Here is a 20,589-nt window from a genome sequence, read left to right as displayed (position 1 = left end):
GGGGCTCAGTCTAGTTGTCTTGTAGGAGACATATGAAGACATTGTATGGGGCTCAGTCTCGTTGTGCGGCAGAAGGCATATGAAGACATTGTACGGGGCTCAGTCTAGTTGGCTGGCAGGAGGCATATGAAGACATTGTACGGGGCTCAGTCTAGTTGTCTTGTAGGAGACATATGAAGACATTGTATGGGGCTCAGTCTCGTTGTGCGGCAGAAGGCATATGAAGACATTGTACAGGGCTCAGTCAAGTTGGCTGGCAGGAGGCATATGAAGACATTGTACGGGGCTCAGTCTAGTTGGCTGGTAGGAGGCATATGAAGACATTGTATGGGGCTCAGTCTAGTTGGCTGGTAGAAAGCATATTAGACATTGTACGGGGCTCAGTCTAATTGGATGTCAGGAGGCATATGAAGACATTGTACGGGGCTCAGTGTAGTTGGCTGGTAGGAGGCATATGAAGACATTGTACGGGGCTCAGTCTAGTTGGCTGGCAGGAGGCATATGAAGAACATTGTATGGGGCTCAGTCTAGTTGGCTGGTAGGAGACATATGAAGACATTGTACGGGGCTCAGTCTAATTGGCTGGCAGGAGGCATATGAAGACATTGTACGGGGCTCAGTCTAGTTGGCTGGCAGGGGGCATATGAAGACATTGTACGGGGCTCAGTCTAGTTGGCTGGTAGGAAGCATATGAAGACATTGTACGGGCCTCAGTCTAGTTGGCTGGTAGGAGGCATATGAAGACATTGTATCGGGCTCAATGTAGTTGGCTGGCAGGAGGCATATGAAGACATTGTACGGGGCTCAGTCTAGTTGGCTGGTAGAAAGCATATTAAGACATTGTACGGGGCTCAGTCTAATTGGGTGTCAGGAGGCATATGAAGACATTGTACGGGGCTCAGTCTAGTTGGCTGGTAGGAAGCATATGAAGACATTGTACGGGGCTCAGTCTAGTTGGCTGGTAGGAAGCATATGAAGACATTGTACGGGGCTCAGTCTAGTTGTCTGGCAGGGGGCAAGTGGTGCTAGTAGAGGAGGAACCAAATACCCTCCCAGCATCCAACACCAGGTGAAGACTGATTACTGGGATCCGCTGGTTGCTGGGAGACACCCGCTGGAGGACACTGGAACTACAACCACAGTGCCACCAGCAGGTGATCCAGATCCTGACAGTACTTTCGCATGTGTGTGTGCGCGTGCTCATGTGTTCTCTTTTGCATATGTGTGCACGTGTGTTTGTGTGCACGTGTGTTTGTGTGCACGTGTGTGCTTCTTTATGAGTTTGAGTATTTTACATTTCCACATTTCCTGTAGGGATGAGTATTATGGAGCCCCACCCTGCAGCAAGGTACATATTACATACAGATCCGTTAAATAAACTCAGCCCCGTGTTTCTGTTTAATCCCTCCGCCGCACGCGGCCCCCCCCCCGCGGCCCCTCCAGCAGCAGAAGGGATGAGCGATGGATGATAAAGCATCAGGCGCTGTAACTAGAAAAGCCAGACTTTATCTGGTATGTGGACACCAATCTTGCTTGGCCTAAACCTGGTGTTTAATAGTCACATAGCTTCTTCCAAACATATGTTCCCATAATCCCCTTATCTCCTGCTCATTATCGCTGCTTTGAAATGTCCATCAGCAGGCGCGTGCTGCGGCTTCTCTTGCCAAATGTGTTTTTCCTCCTTTTTGCACCTGGCTGGGGCTGGGGAAAGGCGCGGGGATGATAAATGGCGCGTTGTCTCCCATCCTCACAGCAGTTTACAAGGCTGGCTGAATACGAGTTTGTGCATGTTAATGCGGGGAGCGCTGGGAGAACGCATTTGCAGCAAGAACACCGTGTGAGAGTAGATGAGGAGTCTGCGGCGTGCGCCTTCATCCCACCGGGTGTAAAATGGCCTTGGCCTTCCTCCTGCTACATTATGCATTCCATTTTGTTATCCCTCGAAAATCCTTCATATAGTGCAGGAATGCCTCCATTACTTGCGAGGGGAGCCGAGCGCGCCGGCAATTTTGTTGCAGTCTATAATACATGCGGCAAATGTACAGCGTGATGGCAACCGGCCCCGGGCATTGCTTCAGACATACGTGAGCAGTATGCGTAGACGTGCGCAGCCTATAGCACCCCAAAGCTCAAACACACAAACATGTGTGTGTATGTACGCAGAAGATATATCACGCTGCCAGGACCGTCTTAATAGCATCATGGGCCCCTGGGCAAAGTAATGCTCTGGGGCCCCTACAATGGAGACAATTTTGGGGCAGCGTGGGCTCAAGGACCAGCTGCTTTGGGGAAAGTGCAGGGCCCTCCCACGCAGCTGAGGCCCCTGGGCAGTGCCAAGGTGTGCCCTCTCATTAAGACAGCCCTGTACTCTGCCAGCCTGCCAGGGCTGCCATTGGCTGTGGGGAGCCGCCGCGCTGAAAAAATTCAAATAAGTTCTGTGGCTGCTACCTACAGCCTCCTGAACCCCTGTGATTGAATGAGACGATGGGGCCCAGGCAAATGATATGGGCTATTTATTCCATGAGGGCACAGTGGATGATATGCCACTGGTGCATGGGGTGATTAGGGTGTGCCAAGGCACATCCGGCAGACCCTGTGCACACACCTATGAAATCATACAGGGCTGCTGTTAGAAATCATGGGGCCCCGGTACTAGAGTGACCACGTATCTCGGATTGCCCGGGACAGTCCCGCATTTTGCAGGTCTGTCCCGGGCACATTCATTCCAGGACAGTGTCCCAGAATGAAAACTGACACAGCCACCCCCCCCGGGGGCCAATCTGATGCCCCCAAAAAAGGCCGCCACATCACCGCTTTACTCACTGACAGTACTTGTCCTGGCCGGGAATGCCTGGAGGAGCACAGTCCCCGCCCCCTGCTTGTGATTGGAGAAATCATAAATCCCGCCTCCTGCGTCCAATCACTGTGCTGTGATTCGTTACACCACAAGCTGATTTTTGGGAAGGGTCCCTGAAGGGTAGTTTGGAAATGTGGTCACCCTACCCAGTACAGCCCTCCTGACGGTGCCCCCCACGCCCGCCTTCACCCCCCCCCCCCCCCACTCGGAACAGCGGCACTGACTTTATCTGCCTAAGTCCCAAAGGGAACTTTGGTTTCTCTATGGATTTCCAGGTCAAATGGAGCAGCGTTCTGATTGGCTATGCTGCGGCCATGTGACCCTTGGCAGCCATCTTGGTTCAGCGTGTTCTTTTTAGTAGCTAGTGTAGGCAGAGAGACCCCCCGCTTGCCAAGGACAGCAACTAGCAGTAGAGAAAAGGTTCCTGATGAGGAGTGTTAGGCTAGGAGGCCCCTGGCATGGAGCAGGCACAAGATGGCGGATGGTACAACAACCGGTGCATGCTGGGGCTGTGACGTCACAATGGGGCTAGGCCACCAGGTGGGTCAATGGGTGGCCCCACCCCTTACCTATTCAAGAACAGTCAGGCCTCGTACACACAATCGGAATTTCCAATGGATTTTTTCCATCCTTGTGTGTGACCCATCAGAGAAATTCCATCGGAGATTCATAGAGAACATGTTCTCTCCTCCGATGGAATTCCGATGTGAATTTGATCAGACAAAGATCCGAGCGTGAATGTAAAAAAAAAGATTTGTCAGCAAAAAAAAATTGGAGCAAAAACAGCGTGGGATCCCCCCGAATCCATTCCAGCCTCTTCAGATCTTGGTATGGTTCGGGGGGAGGCATGCTGGGATAAGGGTCTGGTATAGATTCGGGGGGACCGCACACCAAAAAAAAAAAAAAACAGCGTGGGGTCCCCCCCCCTGAATCCATTCCAGCCCCTTCAGGTCTTTAGAGCACCCCCTGACCCAAAGCAACCCCCCATGTTGAGGGCATTCAGGTATGGTTCAGGGGTGGGGGGCGCGGTTGCTTGTCCCCTCCCTTTCTTGACCTGCTGGGTAGCATTCTGGGATAAGGGTCTAGTATAGATTTGCGGGGGGCCCCACACCAAAATCGAAAAAAACAAAAACAACGTGGGGTCCCCCCGAATCCATTCCAGCCTCTTCAGATCTTGGTATGGTTCGGGGGGAGGCATGCTGGGATAAGGGTCTGGTATAGATTCGGGGGGACCGCACACCAAAATCTAAAAAAAACTGTGTGGGGTCCCCCCCCCCCGAATCCATTCCAGCCCCTTCAGGTCTTCAGAGCACCCCCCGACCCAAAGCAACCCCCCATATTGAGGGCATTCTGCCTGGTATGGTTCGGGGGTGGGGAACGCAGTCACTTGTCCCCTACCTTTCTTGACCTGCCGGGTAGCATGCTGGGATAAGGGTCTAGTATAGATTTGCGGGGGGGCCCCACACCAAAATTGAAAATAAAAACAGCGTGGAGTCCCCCCAAATCCATTCCAGCCCCTTCAGGTCTTCAGAGCGCCCCCTGACCCAAAGCAACCCCCCATATTGAGGGCATGCTGCCTGGTATGGTTCGGGGGTGGGGGGTGCGGTCGCTCGTCCCCTCCCTTTTTTGACTTGCTGGACAGCATGCTCGGATAAGGGTCTGGTATAGATTTGGGGGGACCCCACACCAAAATAAAAAAAAATGGCGTGGGATCCCCCTCCCCCAAATCTATGCCAGACCCATATCTGAACATGCAGCCCGGCAGGTCAAGATAGTTAGGGGACGAGCGAGTGCCCCCCCCCCACCCGAACCATACAAGGCCACATGCCCTAAACATGGGGGGTTGCTTTGGGGCAGGAGGTTCTCTGAAGACCTGAAGGGGCTAATATGGATTGGGGTGGGGACCCCACGCTGTTTTTTCCCAATTTTTATTTGCCATCAGTTCTTTTTTTTTACATTCAGCTGTCAGTGTGGAACTCTGCTGACAGCTGATGACTCATCGGTTGTTAAGGACAAGGCAGCCGGCGTCCTGACCCTGCTCCTTAGTAACAAGCTATATACAGGCAGGGCTGGACTGGGACAGAAATTTGGCCCTGGACTTCATCCAGACTGGCCCATTTTGACAGGTCTCTCCCATGGCGGCCGGACAACTCCTGCACACCCCCCCCCCCCCTGGTCACCCAAGCCCCCTCTCCCCCTTCACTAGCCACTAGCCGTTCTACTTTATTACTATTAGAGTAGAACGGCTGGTACTGGTACTCTTATAGGCAGTACCAGTGGGGAAGCTAGACATTATTTCACCCGGGACAAGATTAGGCAGAAGGGAGAAACTCCCAGGCCATAGCTGTTGAGTCAGCTGTCTGTCCCCTCCCCCATGCTCCTCTGGTCCTCCCCCTGCTTTTTTGTTCCCCCCAGGTGAGCGCTGTGGGGAGGGAGAGGAGGTGAGCGATGCGGGAGGGAGAGACAGAGGACCGGAGGGGGGGGGGGGGGGCGGCGGTCCACTGTCACTGAAGCCGGCCCACTGAGCCATCGGCCCACCGGGAAACTCCCTGTAGTCCCGATGGCCAGTCTATCCCTGTATACAGGGCGTTTACAAATGCAGCCACCACAGCTAAGGACTGGGGAGCAGCAATATAATACGTTGTTTATTCCTGAGTTTGGATACATTGTATCCTATGATTGCATCTTATGTATTATATATGTGGAGATGAACATATCAGATATACAAAGGGTGTCGGGATGATCAGAATCCGGTGATCTCCGCCGGCCTCTATAATCTGTTAATTGACACACATTCCCCATAAGTGACGTTTCCCAGGAGAAGACTGGAGGGCGCCCCCCGGAGGTGTCAGACGAGCCTCCCTTCCCCCAGCGCTAAGTGCTCCATTGTTGTTTTCCTCCATAAAATGACCCTCTTAAAGCAACACGTCTGACCCGTCTGTCTTCCTCCCGGCAATTTAAAAATCCATTTACAGACGTCTGGGGATGGACGTTTATCTACAAAGTGCGCAGAGCGGAGGAAGGGAAGGACTCCTCCAACAACAGAATGGAGGAACAGAGGAGGCGTGAGAAACGGCTAAAAGAGCGACGTCTGTGCTATGGGGCCCCATGAGAACCGCAGGCTGTTATCTCCTATACAAGGAACAGCGGAGGGGCCCCATGAGGACCGCAGGCTGTTATCATCTATACAAGGAACAGCAGAGGGGCCCCATGAGGACCGCAGGCTGGCATCACCTATACAAGGAACAGCAGAGGGGCCCCATGAGGACCGCAGGCTGGAATTACCTGTACAAGGAGCAGCAGAGGGGCCCCATGAGAACCGCAGGCTGGCATCATCTATACAAGGAACAGCAGAGGGGCCCCATGAGGACCGCAGGCTGGCATCACCTATACAAGGAACAGCGGAGGGGCCCCATGAGAACCGCAGGCTGGAATTACCTATACAAGGAGCAGCAGAGGGGCCCCATGAGGACCGCAGGCTGTTATCACCTATACAAGGAACAGCAGAGGGGCCCCATGAGGACCGCAGGCTGTTATCACCTATACAAGGAACAGCAGAGGGGCCCCATGAGGACCGCAGGCTGGTATCACCTATACAAGGAACAGCGGAGGGGCCCCATGAGAACCGCAGGCTGGCATCATCTATACAAGGAACAGCAGAGGGGCCCCATGAGGACCGCAGGCTGTTATCATCTATACAAGGAACAGCAGAGGGGCCCCATGAGGACCGCAGGCTGGCATCACCTATACAAGGAACAGCAGAGGGGCCCCATGAGAACCGCAGGCTGGCATCACCTATACAAGGAACAGCAGAGGGGCCCCATGGGAACCGCAGGCTGGAATTATCTATACAAGGAACAGCAGAGGGGCCCCATGAGGACCGCAGGCTGGAATCACCTATACAAGGAACAGCAGAGGGGCCCCATGAGAACCGCAGACTGGCATCATCTATACAAGGTACAGTAGAGGGGCCCCATGGGAACCGCAGGCTGGCATCACCTATACAAGGTACAGTAGAGGGGCCCCATGAGAACCGCAGGCTGGCATCATCTATACAAGGAACAGCAGAGGGGCCCCATGAGAACCGCAGGCTGGCATCATCTATACAAGGAACAGCAGAGGGGCCCCATGAGAACCGCAGGCTGGCATCATCTATACAAGGAACAGCAGAGGGGCCCCATGAGGACCGCAGGCTGGCATCATCTATACAAGGAACAGCAGAGGGGCCCCATGAGGACCGCAGGCTGGCATCATCTATACAAGGAACAGCAGAGGGGCCCCATGAGGACCGCAGGCTGTTATCATCTATACAAGGAACAGCAGAGGGGCCCCATGAGAACCGCAGGCTGGCATCATCTATACAAGGAACAGCAGAGGGGCCCCATGAGGACCGCAGGCTGGCATCATCTATACAAGGAACAGCAGAGGGGCCCCATGAGAACCGCAGGCTGGCATCATCTATACAAGGAACAGCAGAGGGGCCCCATGAGGACCGCAGGCTGTTATAATCTATACAAGGAACAGCAGAGGGGCCCCATGAGGACCGCAGGCTGGCATCATCTATACAAGGAACAGCAGAGGGGCCCCATGAGGACCGCAGGCTGTTATCATCTATACAAAGAACAGCAGAGGGGCCCCATGAGAACCGCAGGCTGTTATCATCTATACAAGGAACAGCGGAGGGGCCCCATGAGAACCGCAGGCTGGCATCATCTATACAAGGAACAGCAGAGGGGCCCCATGAGAACCGCAGGCTGGCATCATCTATACAAGGAACAGCAGAGGGGCCCCATGAGGACCGCAGGCTGGCATCATCTATACAAGGAACAGCAGAGGGGCCCCATGAGGACCGCAGGCTGGTATCTCCTATACAAGGAACGGATTCTGAGGGGGAAGCGCGGATTCTGAGGGGGAAGCGCGGATTCTGAGGGGGAAGCGCGGATTCTGAGGGGGAAGCGCGGAGGCTGAGGGGGAAGCGCAGATTCTGAGGGGGAGCGGGGATTCTGAGGGGGGAGCGTGGATTCTGAGGGGGAAGCGCGGATTCTGAGGGGGAAGCGCGGATTCTGAGGGGGAAGCGCGGAGGCTGAGGGGGAAGCGCAGATTCTGAGGGGGAAGCGCGGATGCTGAGGGGGAAGCGCGGATTCTGAGGGGGAAGCGCGGAGGCTGAGGGGGAAGCGCGGAGGCTGAGGGGGAAGCGCGGATGCTGAGGGGGAAGCGCGGATTCTGAGGGGGAAGCACGGATTCTGAGGGGGAAGCGTGGATGCTGAGGGGGAAGCGTGGATTCTGAGGGGGAAGCGCGGATTCTGAGGGGGAAGCGCGGAGGCTGAGGGGGAAGCGCAGATTCTGAGGGGGAGCGGGGATTCTGAGGGGGAAGCGCGGATGCTGAGGGGGAAGCGCGGATTCTGAGGGGGAAGCGCAGATTCTGAGGGGGAAGCGCGGATTCTGAGGGGGAAGCGTGGATGCTGAGGGGGAAGCGCGGATTCTGAGGGGGAAGCGTGGATGCTGAGGGGGAAGCGCGGATTCTGAGGGGGAAGCGCGGATGCTGAGGGGGAAGCGCGGATTCTGAGGGGGAAGCACGGATTCTGAGGGGGAAGCGTGGATGCTGAGGGGGAAGCGTGGATGCTGAGGGGGAGCGGGGATTCTGAGGGGGAAGCGCGGATGCTGAGGGGGAAGCGCGGATGCTGAGGGGGAAGCGCGGATGCTGAGGGGGAAGCGCGGATTCTGAGGGGGAAGCACGGATTCTGAGGGGGAAGCGTGGATGCTGAGGGGGAAGCGCGGATTCTGAGGGGGAAGCGCGGAGGCTGAGGGGGAAGCGCAGATTCTGAGGGGGAGCGGGGATTCTGAGGGGGAAGCGCGGATGCTGAGGGGGAAGCGTGGATGCTGAGGGGGAAGCGCAGATTCTGAGGGGGAAGCGCGGATTCTGAGGGGGAAGCGTGGATGCTGAGGGGGAAGCGCGGATTCTGAGGGGGAAGCGTGGATGCTGAGGGGGAAGCGCGGATTCTGAGGGGGAAGCGCGGATGCTGAGGGGGAAGCGCGGATTCTGAGGGGGAAGCACGGATTCTGAGGGGGAAGCGTGGATGCTGAGGGGGAAGCGTGGATTCTGAGGGGGAAGCGTGGATGCTGAGGGGGAAGCGTGGATTCTGAGGGGGAAGCGTGGATGCTGAGGGGGAAGCGTGGATTCTGAGGGGGAAGCGCGGATGCTGAGGGGGAAGCGCGGATTCTGAGGGGGAAGCGCGGATTCTGAGGGGGAAGCGCGGATGCTGAGGGGGAGGGGGAAGCGCGGATTCTGAGGGGGAAGCGCGGATTCTGAGGGGGAAGCGCGGATTCTGAGGGGGAAGCGCGGATTCTGAGGGGGAAGCGCGGATTCTGAGGGGGAAGCGCAGATTCTGAAGGGGAAGCACGGATGCTTCCCCTTACATGTGAGACGATCGTCATCCAACCAGGAGTAGTAGAATAAAACCACGGTCCAAACATCTATGGAGTGACAATGACCACAACAGACCACCTAAGGACACACCCCCTGGATGACATCAGTTTATGACGAAACGCATAGGAGGCGTCAGCACAGATGCCGGTCGCTATTCTCCATGTTGGATGCTGGCTGGGATTTGTATGTGCTGCGACTCTGACATTCATGTCATGGAACCAGGGCATGTGTATACCCCCATCCACAGCCTTCTACCTATGTGTAACCCCCTCCTAAACCTTCCACTCTGAATGTTACATCCTCCAGACCCCTACACTCTGTATGATTCTCACTCCTGACCCCTGAACTGTGTACATTACACACTTCTGTCCCCTGCACTCTGTACATTACACACTCCTGACCCCTGTACTCTGTACATTACACACTCCTGACCCCTGTACTCTGTACATTACCCACTCCTGACCCCTGAACTCTGTACATTACACACTCCTGACCCCTGTACTCTGTACATTACCCACTCCTGACCCCTGTACTCTGTACATTACACACTCCTGACCCCTGTACTCTGTACATTACACACTCCTGACCCCTACACTCTGTATGATTCTCACTCCTGACCCCTGAACTACATACATTACACACTCCTGACCCCTGAACTCTGTATGTTACACACTCCTGACCCCTGAACTCTGTACATTACACCCCCCGACCCCTGTACTCTGTACATTACACACTCCTGACCCCTGAACTCTGTACATTACACACTCCTGACCCCTACACTCTGTATGATTTTCACTCCTGACCCCTGAACTACATACATTACACACTCCTGACCCCTGAACTCTGTATGTTACACACTCCTGACCCCTGAACTATGTACATTACACACCCCCGACCCCTGTACTCTGTACATTACACACCCCCGACCCCTGAACTCTGTACATTACACACTCCTGTCCCCTGTACTCTGTACATTACACACTCCTGACCCCTGTACTCTGTACATTACACACTCCTGACCCCTGAAATCTGTATGTTACCCACTCCTGACCCCTGAACTATGTACATTATCTACTCCTGACCCCTGAACTACGTATATTACACACTCCTGACCCCTGACCCCTGTACATTACACACTCCTGACCCCTGAACTCTGTACATTACACACTCCTGACCCCTGAACTCTGTACATTACACACTCCTGACCCCTGTACTCTGTACATTACACACTCCTCACCCCTGTACTCTGTACATTACACACTCCTGTCCCCTGAACTCTGTACATTACACACTCCTGACCCCTGAACTCTGTACATTACACACTCCTGACCCCTGAACTCTGTACATTACACACTCCTGACCCCTGAACTCTGTACATTACACACTCCTGACCCCTGAACTCTGTACATTACACACTCCTGACCCCTGAACTCTGTATGTTACACACTCCTGACCCCTGAACTCTGTACATTACACACTCCTGACCCCTGAACTATGTACATTACACACTCCTGACCCCTGAACTATGTACATTACACACTCCTGACCCCTGAACTCTGTACATTACACACTCCTGACCCCTGAACTCTGTACATTACACACTCCTGACCCCCTGAACTATGTACATTACACACCCCGACCCCCTGTACTCTGTACATTACACACTACTGACCCCCTGTACTCTGTACATTACACACTCCTGACCCCTGAACTCTGTACATTACACACTCCTGACCCCTGAACTATGTACATTACCCACTCCTGACCCCTGAACTATGTACATTACACACTCCTGACCCCCTGAACTATGTACATTACACACCCCGACCCCCTGTACTCTGTACATTACACACTACTGACCCCCTGTACTCTGTACATTACACACTCCTGACCCCTGAACTCTGTACATTACACACTCCTGACCCCTGAACTATGTACATTACCCACTCCTGACCCCTGAACTATGTACATTACACACTCCTGACCCCTGAACTATGTACATTATCTACTCCTGACCCCTGAACTATGTACATTACACACTCCTGACCCCTGTACTCTGTACATTACACACTCCTGACCCCTGTACTCTGTACATTACACACTCCTGACCCCTGTACTCTGTACATTACACACTCCTGACCCCTGTACTCTGTACATTGCACACTCCTGACCCCTGTACTCTGTACATTACACACTCCTGACCCCTGTACATTACACACTCCTGACCCCTGTACTCTGTACATTACACACTCCTGTCCCCTGTACTCTGTACATTACACACTCCTGTCCCCTGTACTCTGTACATTACACACTCCTGACCCCTGTACTCTGTACATTACACACTCCTGTCCCCTGTACTCTGTACATTACACACTCCTGACCCCTGTACTCTGTACATTACACACTCCTGTCCCCTGTACTCTGTACATTACACACTCCTGTCCCCTGAACTCTGTACATTACACACTCCTGACCCCTGTACTCTGTACATTACACACTCCTGACCCCTGTACTCTGTACATTACACACTCCTGACCTGACCTGCACTGGGCCCCCAGTGTACATTTTGAGAAAGTATGTACACTGGAAAATCCTGAAAGATACATTGTTTTAATTTCTTCTTTTATTTTTACTTTATCAAAATCCTATTTTCTTTTTACATGGAAGTCCCGCCCCTCCTCCCCTCCTGTTCACCCTGTGAGGTGGTCTGTGGGGGGATGGTCCTCGGAGTCCCGCTGTCACCCCTCTCTGATTTCCTGTGACCCCCCCAAGGTCCTCGGAGTCCCGCTGTCACCCCTCTCTGCAGTGATTTCCTGTGACCCCCCCCATGGTCCTCAGAGTCCTGCTGTCACCCCTCTCTGATTTCCTGTGACCCCCCCCCCCCCCCATGGTCCTCGGAGTCCCGCTGTCACCCCTCTCTGTCTCTGATTTCCTGTGACCCCCCCCCATGGTCCTCGGAGTCCCTCTGTCACCCCTCTCTGATTTCCTGTGACCCCCCCCCCATGGTCCTCGGAGTCCCGCTGTCACCCCTCTCTGATTTCCTGTGACCCCCCCATGGTCCTCGGAGTCCGGCTGTCACCCCTCTCTGTCTCTGATTTCCTGTGACCCCCCCCCCCCATGGTCCTCGGAGTCCCGCTGTCACCCCTCTCTGATTTCCTGTGACCCCCCCATGGTCCTCGGAGTCCCGATGTCACCCCTCTCTGTCTCTGATTTCCTGTGACCCCCCCCCCATGGTCCTCGGAGTCCCGCTGTCACCCCTCTCTGATTTCCTGTGACCCCCCCCCCATGGTCCTCGGAGTCCCGCTGTCACCCCTCTCTGATTTCATTATAAATAAGGCGGAAGGTGATATGACAGGTGAGAACTTTCTGAGACGGAAGGAAACTTTTCTCCTCGTTAATCAGCGCTGTCAGGAGGATGTTCCGCTGTCACTCCCGCAGACGGGGGAACAAAGATCGGACGTCACTTTCTGTTTAATTGAATTTATTTCCAGGCAGCCGGGCGACGCGTTTCACGCCACTCACCGGCTGGAGATCGTTAACCACACAGCGCGGTGTAAACCTGCGTTCTCCTATGTGACGGCGTACATCACCGGACGCCATATTCCTGGAGGAGGACATGGAAAGGCGCGGCGGAAACGTCTGTCTGACAATTCAACACGTCTCTTCTCACCGGACACCAATCATTGGATAAGAAACAGAATCCCCTCCCCCCACAAGAACACCAAAGACGTCACGTTACCAGGAATGTCGTCATTAACCCTTCAACTGCCAGCGACATTTCCCTTAAATCTTGGCTGAACCCCTCCCCCCATCCCCATAGGTAGCCACTAAAGTATAGAATACGTCAAAGGCAATCAAAGAGCTACAACCCGCTCCCGGCTGCTATAGAGGCTGCACACGTGTCACTACAGGTGTCTGCCTGTACCTCCAGGACCTCCATACCTCCTGGACCTCCATACCTCCCAAGACCTCCATACCTCCCAAGACCTCCATACCTCCCAGACCTCCATACCTCCCAAGACCTCCATACCTCCCAAGACCTTCATACCTCCCAAGACCTCCATACCTCCCAAGACCTCCATACCTCCTGGACCTCCATACCTCCCAAGACCTCCATACCTCCCAAGACCTCCATACCTCCCAAGACCTCCATACCTCTCGTACCTTCATACCTCCCAGACCTCCATACCTCCCAAGACCTCCATACCTCCCAAGACCTCCATACCTCTCGTACCTTCATACCTCCCAGACCTCAATACCTTTCATAACTCCATATCTCAAGTACCTCCATGTAGAAGATGAGTGAAGGTCCAGTAACACGGTATAACATAATCATAAAATTCATATAATCTTTATTGAAGATCCCCTCTTACTTTCTATCCCACTAACACCGGTCACCATGACAACGAGTGAAGGTTGATCCTCCAATGAGACACAGATAGCAAAGAGAAACCCAAAGACTCTTTTCCAAATGGGAGAAGAACCCGCCATGTACTCTACCAGATCCCGACATCCCTGCCATAGTCTACCAGATCCTGACTTCCCTGCCATAGTCTTCCAGATCCTGACTTCCCCGCCATAGTCTACCAGATCCCGACTTCCCTGCCATGTAGTCTACCAGATCCTGACTTCCCCGCCATAGTCTACCAGATCCCGACATTCCTGCCATGTAGTCTACCAGATCCTGACTTCCCCGCCATAGTCTACCAGATCCCGACTTCCCTGCCATGTAGTCTACCAAATTCCCAACTTTCCCGCCATAGTCTACCAGATCCTGACTTCCCCATCATAGTCTACCAAATTCCCGACTTCCCCACCATAGTCTACCAGATCCCGACTTCCCTGCCATGTAGTCTACCAAATTCCCGACTTCCCCGCCATAGTCTACCAGATCCCGACTTCCCCACCATAGTCTACTAGATCTCGACTTCCCCACCATAGTCTACCAGATCCCGACTTCCCTGCCATGTAGTCTACCAAATTCCCGACTTCCCCGCCATAGTCTACCAGATCCCGACTTCCCCACCATAGTCTACTAGATCTCGACTTCCCCACCATAGTCTACCAGATCCCGACTTCCCCGCCAGTCTACCAGATCCTGACTTCCCCACCATAGTCTACCAGATCCCGACTTCCCCACCATAGTCTACCAGATCCTGACTTCCTCACCATAGTCTACCAGATCCCGTCTTCCCCGCCATAGTCTACCCGATCCCGACTTTCCCGCCATAGTTTACCAGATCCCGACTTCCCTGCCATAGTTTACCAGATCCCGACTTCCCCGCCATAGTTTACCAGATCCCGACTTCACTGCCATGTAGTCTACCAAATTCCCGGGTCCTGAGTGTCCTCCTTACCTGTGCTTTCATCCACGCTCTCCTCGAACCAGTGGTCGTTCTGATGCACCCATTCTCCGTTACATTTGAAGAAGATCTGGATGGCCGGTAAAGCCCGGCAGCGTAGGATGATGGGGTTGCTTTTGATGATGTAGGCATCTTCAGGCTCCATCTGGAAATGGGGGAGGGTACCCGGGGCAGAAGGCAGCGATTCTGCTGGAGACTCTCCATTGCTTCCTGAAAAACAAATTCAAATAAGAGAAGAAAATGTTATTATGTATTAGTCAGACCGAGGAAGACAAAGATTAGTGCTCAGTCTGAGATACAATGTATCACCTTTCTAACCTCAATCTTCTTCTATTTCTACACACCTGGGGCCAGATTCACAGTGGACTTACGGCAGCGTATCTCCACGTACGCCGTCGTAAGTCCGAATGTGAGCCGTCGTATCTATGCGCCTGATTCTTAGAATCAGTTACGCATAGATTTGGCCAAGATACGAGTGGCGTAAGTCTCCTACACCGTCGTATCTTGGGTGCATATTTACGCTGGCCGCAAGGGGCAATTCCGTAGATTTACACGTCGAACATGTAAATTAGATAGATACGGCGATTCACGAACGTACTTGCGCCCGCTACGCCGTTTACGTTAGGCTTACGTCCAGTGTAAAGTTACCCCTGCTATATGAGGCGCAGCCAATGCAAAGTATGGACGTCGGAAAGCGTATCTTTTTACGTCGTTTACGTAAGTCGTACGTGAATGGGGCTGTGCGTAGGTGACGTTCACGTCACAGGCATTGGGCCTGGCGTATCTTATGGAGTAAATTTGACGTGATACTGAGCATGCGCCGTTCGTTAGGCGCGTCATTTACGTGGGGTCACGATTCATTTACATACAACACGCCCCCTACCAGCCTATTTTGAATGAGGCGGGCTTACGCTGGCCAATTTACGCTACGCCGCCGCAACTTATGGAGCAAGTGCTTTGTGAATAGTGCACTTGCCTGTCCAAGTTGCGGTGGCGAAGCGTAAATAGGATACGATACGCCCGCACAAAGATATGGCCAGATACGTGAATCTGGCCCCTGATCGCTAAATACATTTTATTTTTTCCTTGTACTCCAATCAGTGATTTCCTCATAATTAAGTCTCCGCCCACACCGCTGCGATCCCATCTTTATGCGATTATAGAGTGCAACTTGGATGTGGTTTGCATATTCTATGGGACCAAAATCATGCTGGAATCGCAGCAAAGCAGCAGAGGAACCTGATCCAAAATCACTCCGAGATCCACCACTAGAAACAACGCGATTCTATTCAACAACGTGCAGCGCGCTCCCAGTGCAAAGACAGATCCCCAAATAGGCAGCCCCACAGAAAAAGGGCCGCATATTTCGCATACCCCCCCCCCCCCAGGTCATAGAGTTTCAAATAGGTCCACAAAACCCACTTGACCTTGCTCTTGTCTTTCTTGTTTACTAGAGTTCTTACTAGATTTGGTCCTTGGTCATAGAGTTGGAGCTAGGTCCACAACATGCCTGGTCTTGCCCTTGTCCATCTTGCATACTGGGGTTCTTACTAGAGTTGGTCGTAGAGTTGGAACTAGGTCCGCTAAATATGCTTGACCTCGCTCTTGTCCTTCTTACATATTAGAGTTCTTACTAAAATTGGTCCTAGGTCGTAGTGATGCAACTAGGTCCACAAAACACGCTAGATCTTGCCCTTGTCCTTCTTGCATACTAGAGGTTTTACTAGAGTTGGTTGTAGAGTTGGAACTAGGTCAACTAAACACGCTTGACCTCGCTCTCGTGCTTTTTACATACTAGAGTTCTTATTTAAGTTGGTCGTAGGTCATAGGCCTCGTACACACGATAAGTTAACCAGAGGACAATGGTCCGAAGGACCGGTTTCATCGGTCAAAACCGACAGTGTGTGGGCCCCATAGGTTATTTAACCATAGGTTAAAAAAAAGACAAGACAAATTAACCCATGGATTCCTAACCGATGGGTCAAAACCGATCATTAGTAGGCGCGACCATCGGTTAAAAATCCACGCATGCTCAGAATCAAGTCGACGCATGTGTAACGGAATGACCCGTGACAAACAGAGACTTTGTAAGGATGAGGGGTACTCCTGTACGGCGTCACCAAGGAGTCTTATGTCCAATGGGGCCATAGGGTGACTGAGAAATTATATCCTAAATTACAGGACAGGGGACATCACTGATAGTTCATATTGCAAAGTGTTGGTTTATTCTATGACTCATCTCTCTGTGTACACTGTTGACATGTTAAATGAGGCTGGCTCCTGAAAGGCCTTTCATTGTGTGATAACACTGTTTAAAGCCTATTGATGATCAGGTGTGAATACCTTTCTGTCGGAGACAGACCGTCTGTCTAAAGATGTGGATTGAGGGGAAATCATTGTGGGATGGTGTTTTGTTTAAATTCTATTAATAAAGGAATGTGACTTCTCAGGTGGAGTGATTAGGTCATGTTAATTATAGACCGGCACCGAAATGTCTGAAATGTTTAGTAATTAGGCGATCTGAAGGTGTATTGAAGCCCCCCCCCCCAGTGTGTGATGTGTGGGTGGAGAGTTTGATTGTTCCTGTGATTACTGTAACCTGTTGTACTGTATATAAGACTGAAAGTTACCATTAAAAGTGGTCATACATGTGAAACCAGTAACAGAGCAAGTCTCGTTATTCTGGGAAATGGGATGGTTGGTGTGTCGGATAAGCTGTGGTGGGTTGATGGAAGGTCGTAAACGGTGGTGACCGTTACAGCATGCTTGGAAGCATTGAACTTCGTTTTTTTCAGCACGTCGTCGTGTTTTACGTCACCGCGTTCTGAGACGATCGGTTATTTAACCTATGGTGTGTAGGCGTGACGGAACATCAGTCAGCTTCATCGGTTAACCTAAGACAACGGTCCTTCAGACCGTTGTCCTCTGGTTAACCTATCGTGTGTACGAGGCTTTAGAGTTGGAAATAGGTTTACTAAACACACTTGACCTTGCTCTCGTCCTTCTTAAGGCCCATACACACGATCAGACTTTTTGACCACAAACCTCAGACGGACCTTACAGGGCACAGTGGCGACAATTGATGGGCACAGTGGCTGCGTTTGATGGCATGGCACAGTGGTGACAATTCATGGCACAGTGTCTGCGTTTGATGGCATGGCACAGTGGTGACAATTGATGGGCACAGTGGCTGCCTTTGATGGCATGGCACAGTGGTGACAATTGATGGGCACAGTGTCTGCGTTTGATGGCATGGCACAGTGGTGATAATTGATGGGCACAGTGGCTGCGTTTGATGGCATGGCACAGTGGTGACAATTGATGAGCACAGTGGCTGCGTTTGATGGCATGGCACAGTGGTGACAATTGATGGGCACAGTGTCTGCGTTTGATGGCATGGCACAGTGGTGACAATTGATGGGCACAGTGGCTGCGTTTTGATGGCATGGCACAGTGGTGACAATTGATGGCACAGTGGCTGCGTTTGATGGGCACAGTGAGGCTGCAATTGTTTTTTGTTGTCGTTTGTTTGCGCCTCCCCCAAAAAAAATCTGAGCACCAGCCGCCACTGCCTTTGACACTTATGAGAAATCTCCAAAAAATAAGACAGAAGGATCAACAACATGATAGAACTCAAGAAGGTTCCATATTGGAAGCATGACCAAAGGCAATGTGCCACCATGTATATATTGGCCCAGATTCAAGAAGCTATTGCGCCCGCGCAACCATAGGTTGTGCGGCGCAATAGCTGTTTTGCTCCCGCGTAGTGAATGCCCCTGATTCAGGAACATCGCTACGCGGACTGCAGCCTAGGATGTGACAGACATAAGCCTCCTTATGCCTTCATATCTCAGGCTGCATTCTTGCGTTGGCCGCTAGGGGGCGCGGCCATTGTGATCGGCGTATAGTATGCAAATTGCATACTACCACCGATTCACAAAAGTTGCGCGGGCCCTGCGCACGCAAGGTACGGAGTTTCCGTACGGCGACTTTAGCGTAAGGCTGCTCCTACTCATAGTAGGCGCAGCCAATGCTAAAGTATAGCCACCCTTCCCGCTTGTGAAATTTGAATTTCACGTCGTTTACGTAAGTGATTCGTGAATGGCGCTGGACGCCATTCATGTTCACTTAGAAGCAAATGACGTCCTTGCGACGTCATTTGCCGCAATGCACGTCGGGAAAGTTTCCCGACGGAGTATGCGCTGTTCGCTCGGCGCGGGAGCGCGCCTAATTTAAATGATTCCCGCCCCCGGCGGGATCATTTACATTAGGCGCCCTTACGCAGGGCAAATTAGCATATCGCCCGCGCAATTTACGGAGCTACTGCTCCGTGAATCGCGGGCAAATCTAAATATTTGCGTGGGCGCAGAGCAAAAATCGTTGCCCTTTGCCCACGCAAATATTGCGCGGTTCTACCTGAATCTGGGCCATTATATATTCCACCCGATACCCGTCTCTGCTCAGTGGCGTCACCTTGTCAGTTACGCCGGGACCTCTCCTGTTTCTGTATTATTTCTTGGCGATGGTGAATCACTGAGTCCAGATGTGCATTACATCCTCTAATAGAAATGGAATTCTAATTATCCAATCACAGCCACATATAAATCTGGATGGGGAGATGAGGGTAATGGAAAGATAAGAGGACTAATGACCACCTGTGACTGGCAGGCAATCAGCGATGTGCTATCTGGCTATTGATTTGTTATCGTGTTATCCCCGCTGTAAATAACAGTAAAGCATCTCCCCGTGAAGACGGACAGGAAATGAATCTGCCGCAAAAGCTCTCACAGTTCGGCGCCGTAATGACTAGTGTTGAGCAGAATACGCCATATTCGATTTCGCGATATATCACGAATATATAGCCGAATATTCGAGAAATATTCGCTAAATTAAAATATTCGTGATATTTTATCGAAATAAAATTTTTGCGAAATTTCGCTATTGCGAATGCGAAAATAATTGCAAAATTTCGACAACAGCGGAAGGAGCACTCTGATTGGCTCAGAATATTCGTGATATTTTGCACTCTGATTGGCTCAGAATATTCGTGATATTGTATCGAAATTTCGCAAAATGCGAATGCGATATTAATGGCGAAATTTCGACAACAGCGGAAGGAGCACTCTGATTGGCTCAGAATATTCGTGATATTTTGCACTCTGATTGGCTCAGAATATTCGTGATATTGTATCGAAATTTCGCAAAATGCGAATGCGATATTAATGGCGAAATTTCGACAACAGCGGAAGGAGCACTCTGATTGGCTCAGAATATTCGTGATATTGTATCGAAATTTCGCAAAATGCGAATGCGATATTAATGGCGAAATTTCGACAACAGCGGAAGGAGCACTCTGATTGGCTCAGAATATTCGTGATATTTTGCACTCTGATTGGCTCAGAATATTCGTGATATTGTATCGAAATTTCGCAAAATGCGAATGCGATATTGATGGCGAAATTTCGACAACAGCGGAAGGAGCACTCTGATTGGCTCAGAATATTCGTGATATTGTATCGAAATTTCGCAAAATGCGAATGCGATATTGATGGCGAAATTTCGACAACAGCGGAAGGAGCACTCTGATTGGCTCAGAATATTCGTGATATTGTATCGAAATTTCGCAAAATGCGAATGCGATATTAATGGCGAAATTTCGACAACAGCGGAAGGAGCACTCTGATTGGCTCAGAATATTCGTGATATTGTATCGAAATTTCGCAAATTGCGAATGCGATATTGATGGCGGAATTTCGACAACTGCTGGCTCTGATGCAAAAGAAGGGCGGAGAAAATAATCGCGCAATATTCCTATTGCCGAATAATCGCATTGCGATTTTTCGGCAATATAAAATGATGGCTTCAGCTACTCGGCCCAGGGTCTCTAATCATACCAGCAATGCTTTTAGACGTCGATGGAGATCTCTAGGATGTGATCTGTT

The 20,589-nt window shown here is 51.8% G+C and overlaps 1 protein-coding gene across 1 annotated transcript in view; it reads right to left on the bottom strand.

Annotated features, from left to right (window-relative positions):
• The window catches only part of UNC5D (unc-5 netrin receptor D), a 500,326-nt gene that overhangs the window by 470,350 nt on the left and 9,387 nt on the right, over positions 1 to 20,589 (bottom strand). The window contains exon 2 of the mRNA XM_040341477.1: positions 14,642 to 14,857. Coding sequence (XP_040197411.1) covers positions 14,642 to 14,857 — 216 coding nt within the window. The remainder of the gene's footprint in view (positions 1 to 14,641; positions 14,858 to 20,589) is intronic.

This window comes from Rana temporaria, chromosome 3 (assembly GCF_905171775.1).
Source record: "Rana temporaria chromosome 3, aRanTem1.1, whole genome shotgun sequence".
NCBI lineage: Eukaryota > Metazoa > Chordata > Amphibia > Anura > Ranidae > Rana > Rana temporaria.
The sequence above is the reverse complement of the archived record's forward strand: the minus strand, read 5'-3'. Positions and strand labels throughout refer to the sequence as shown.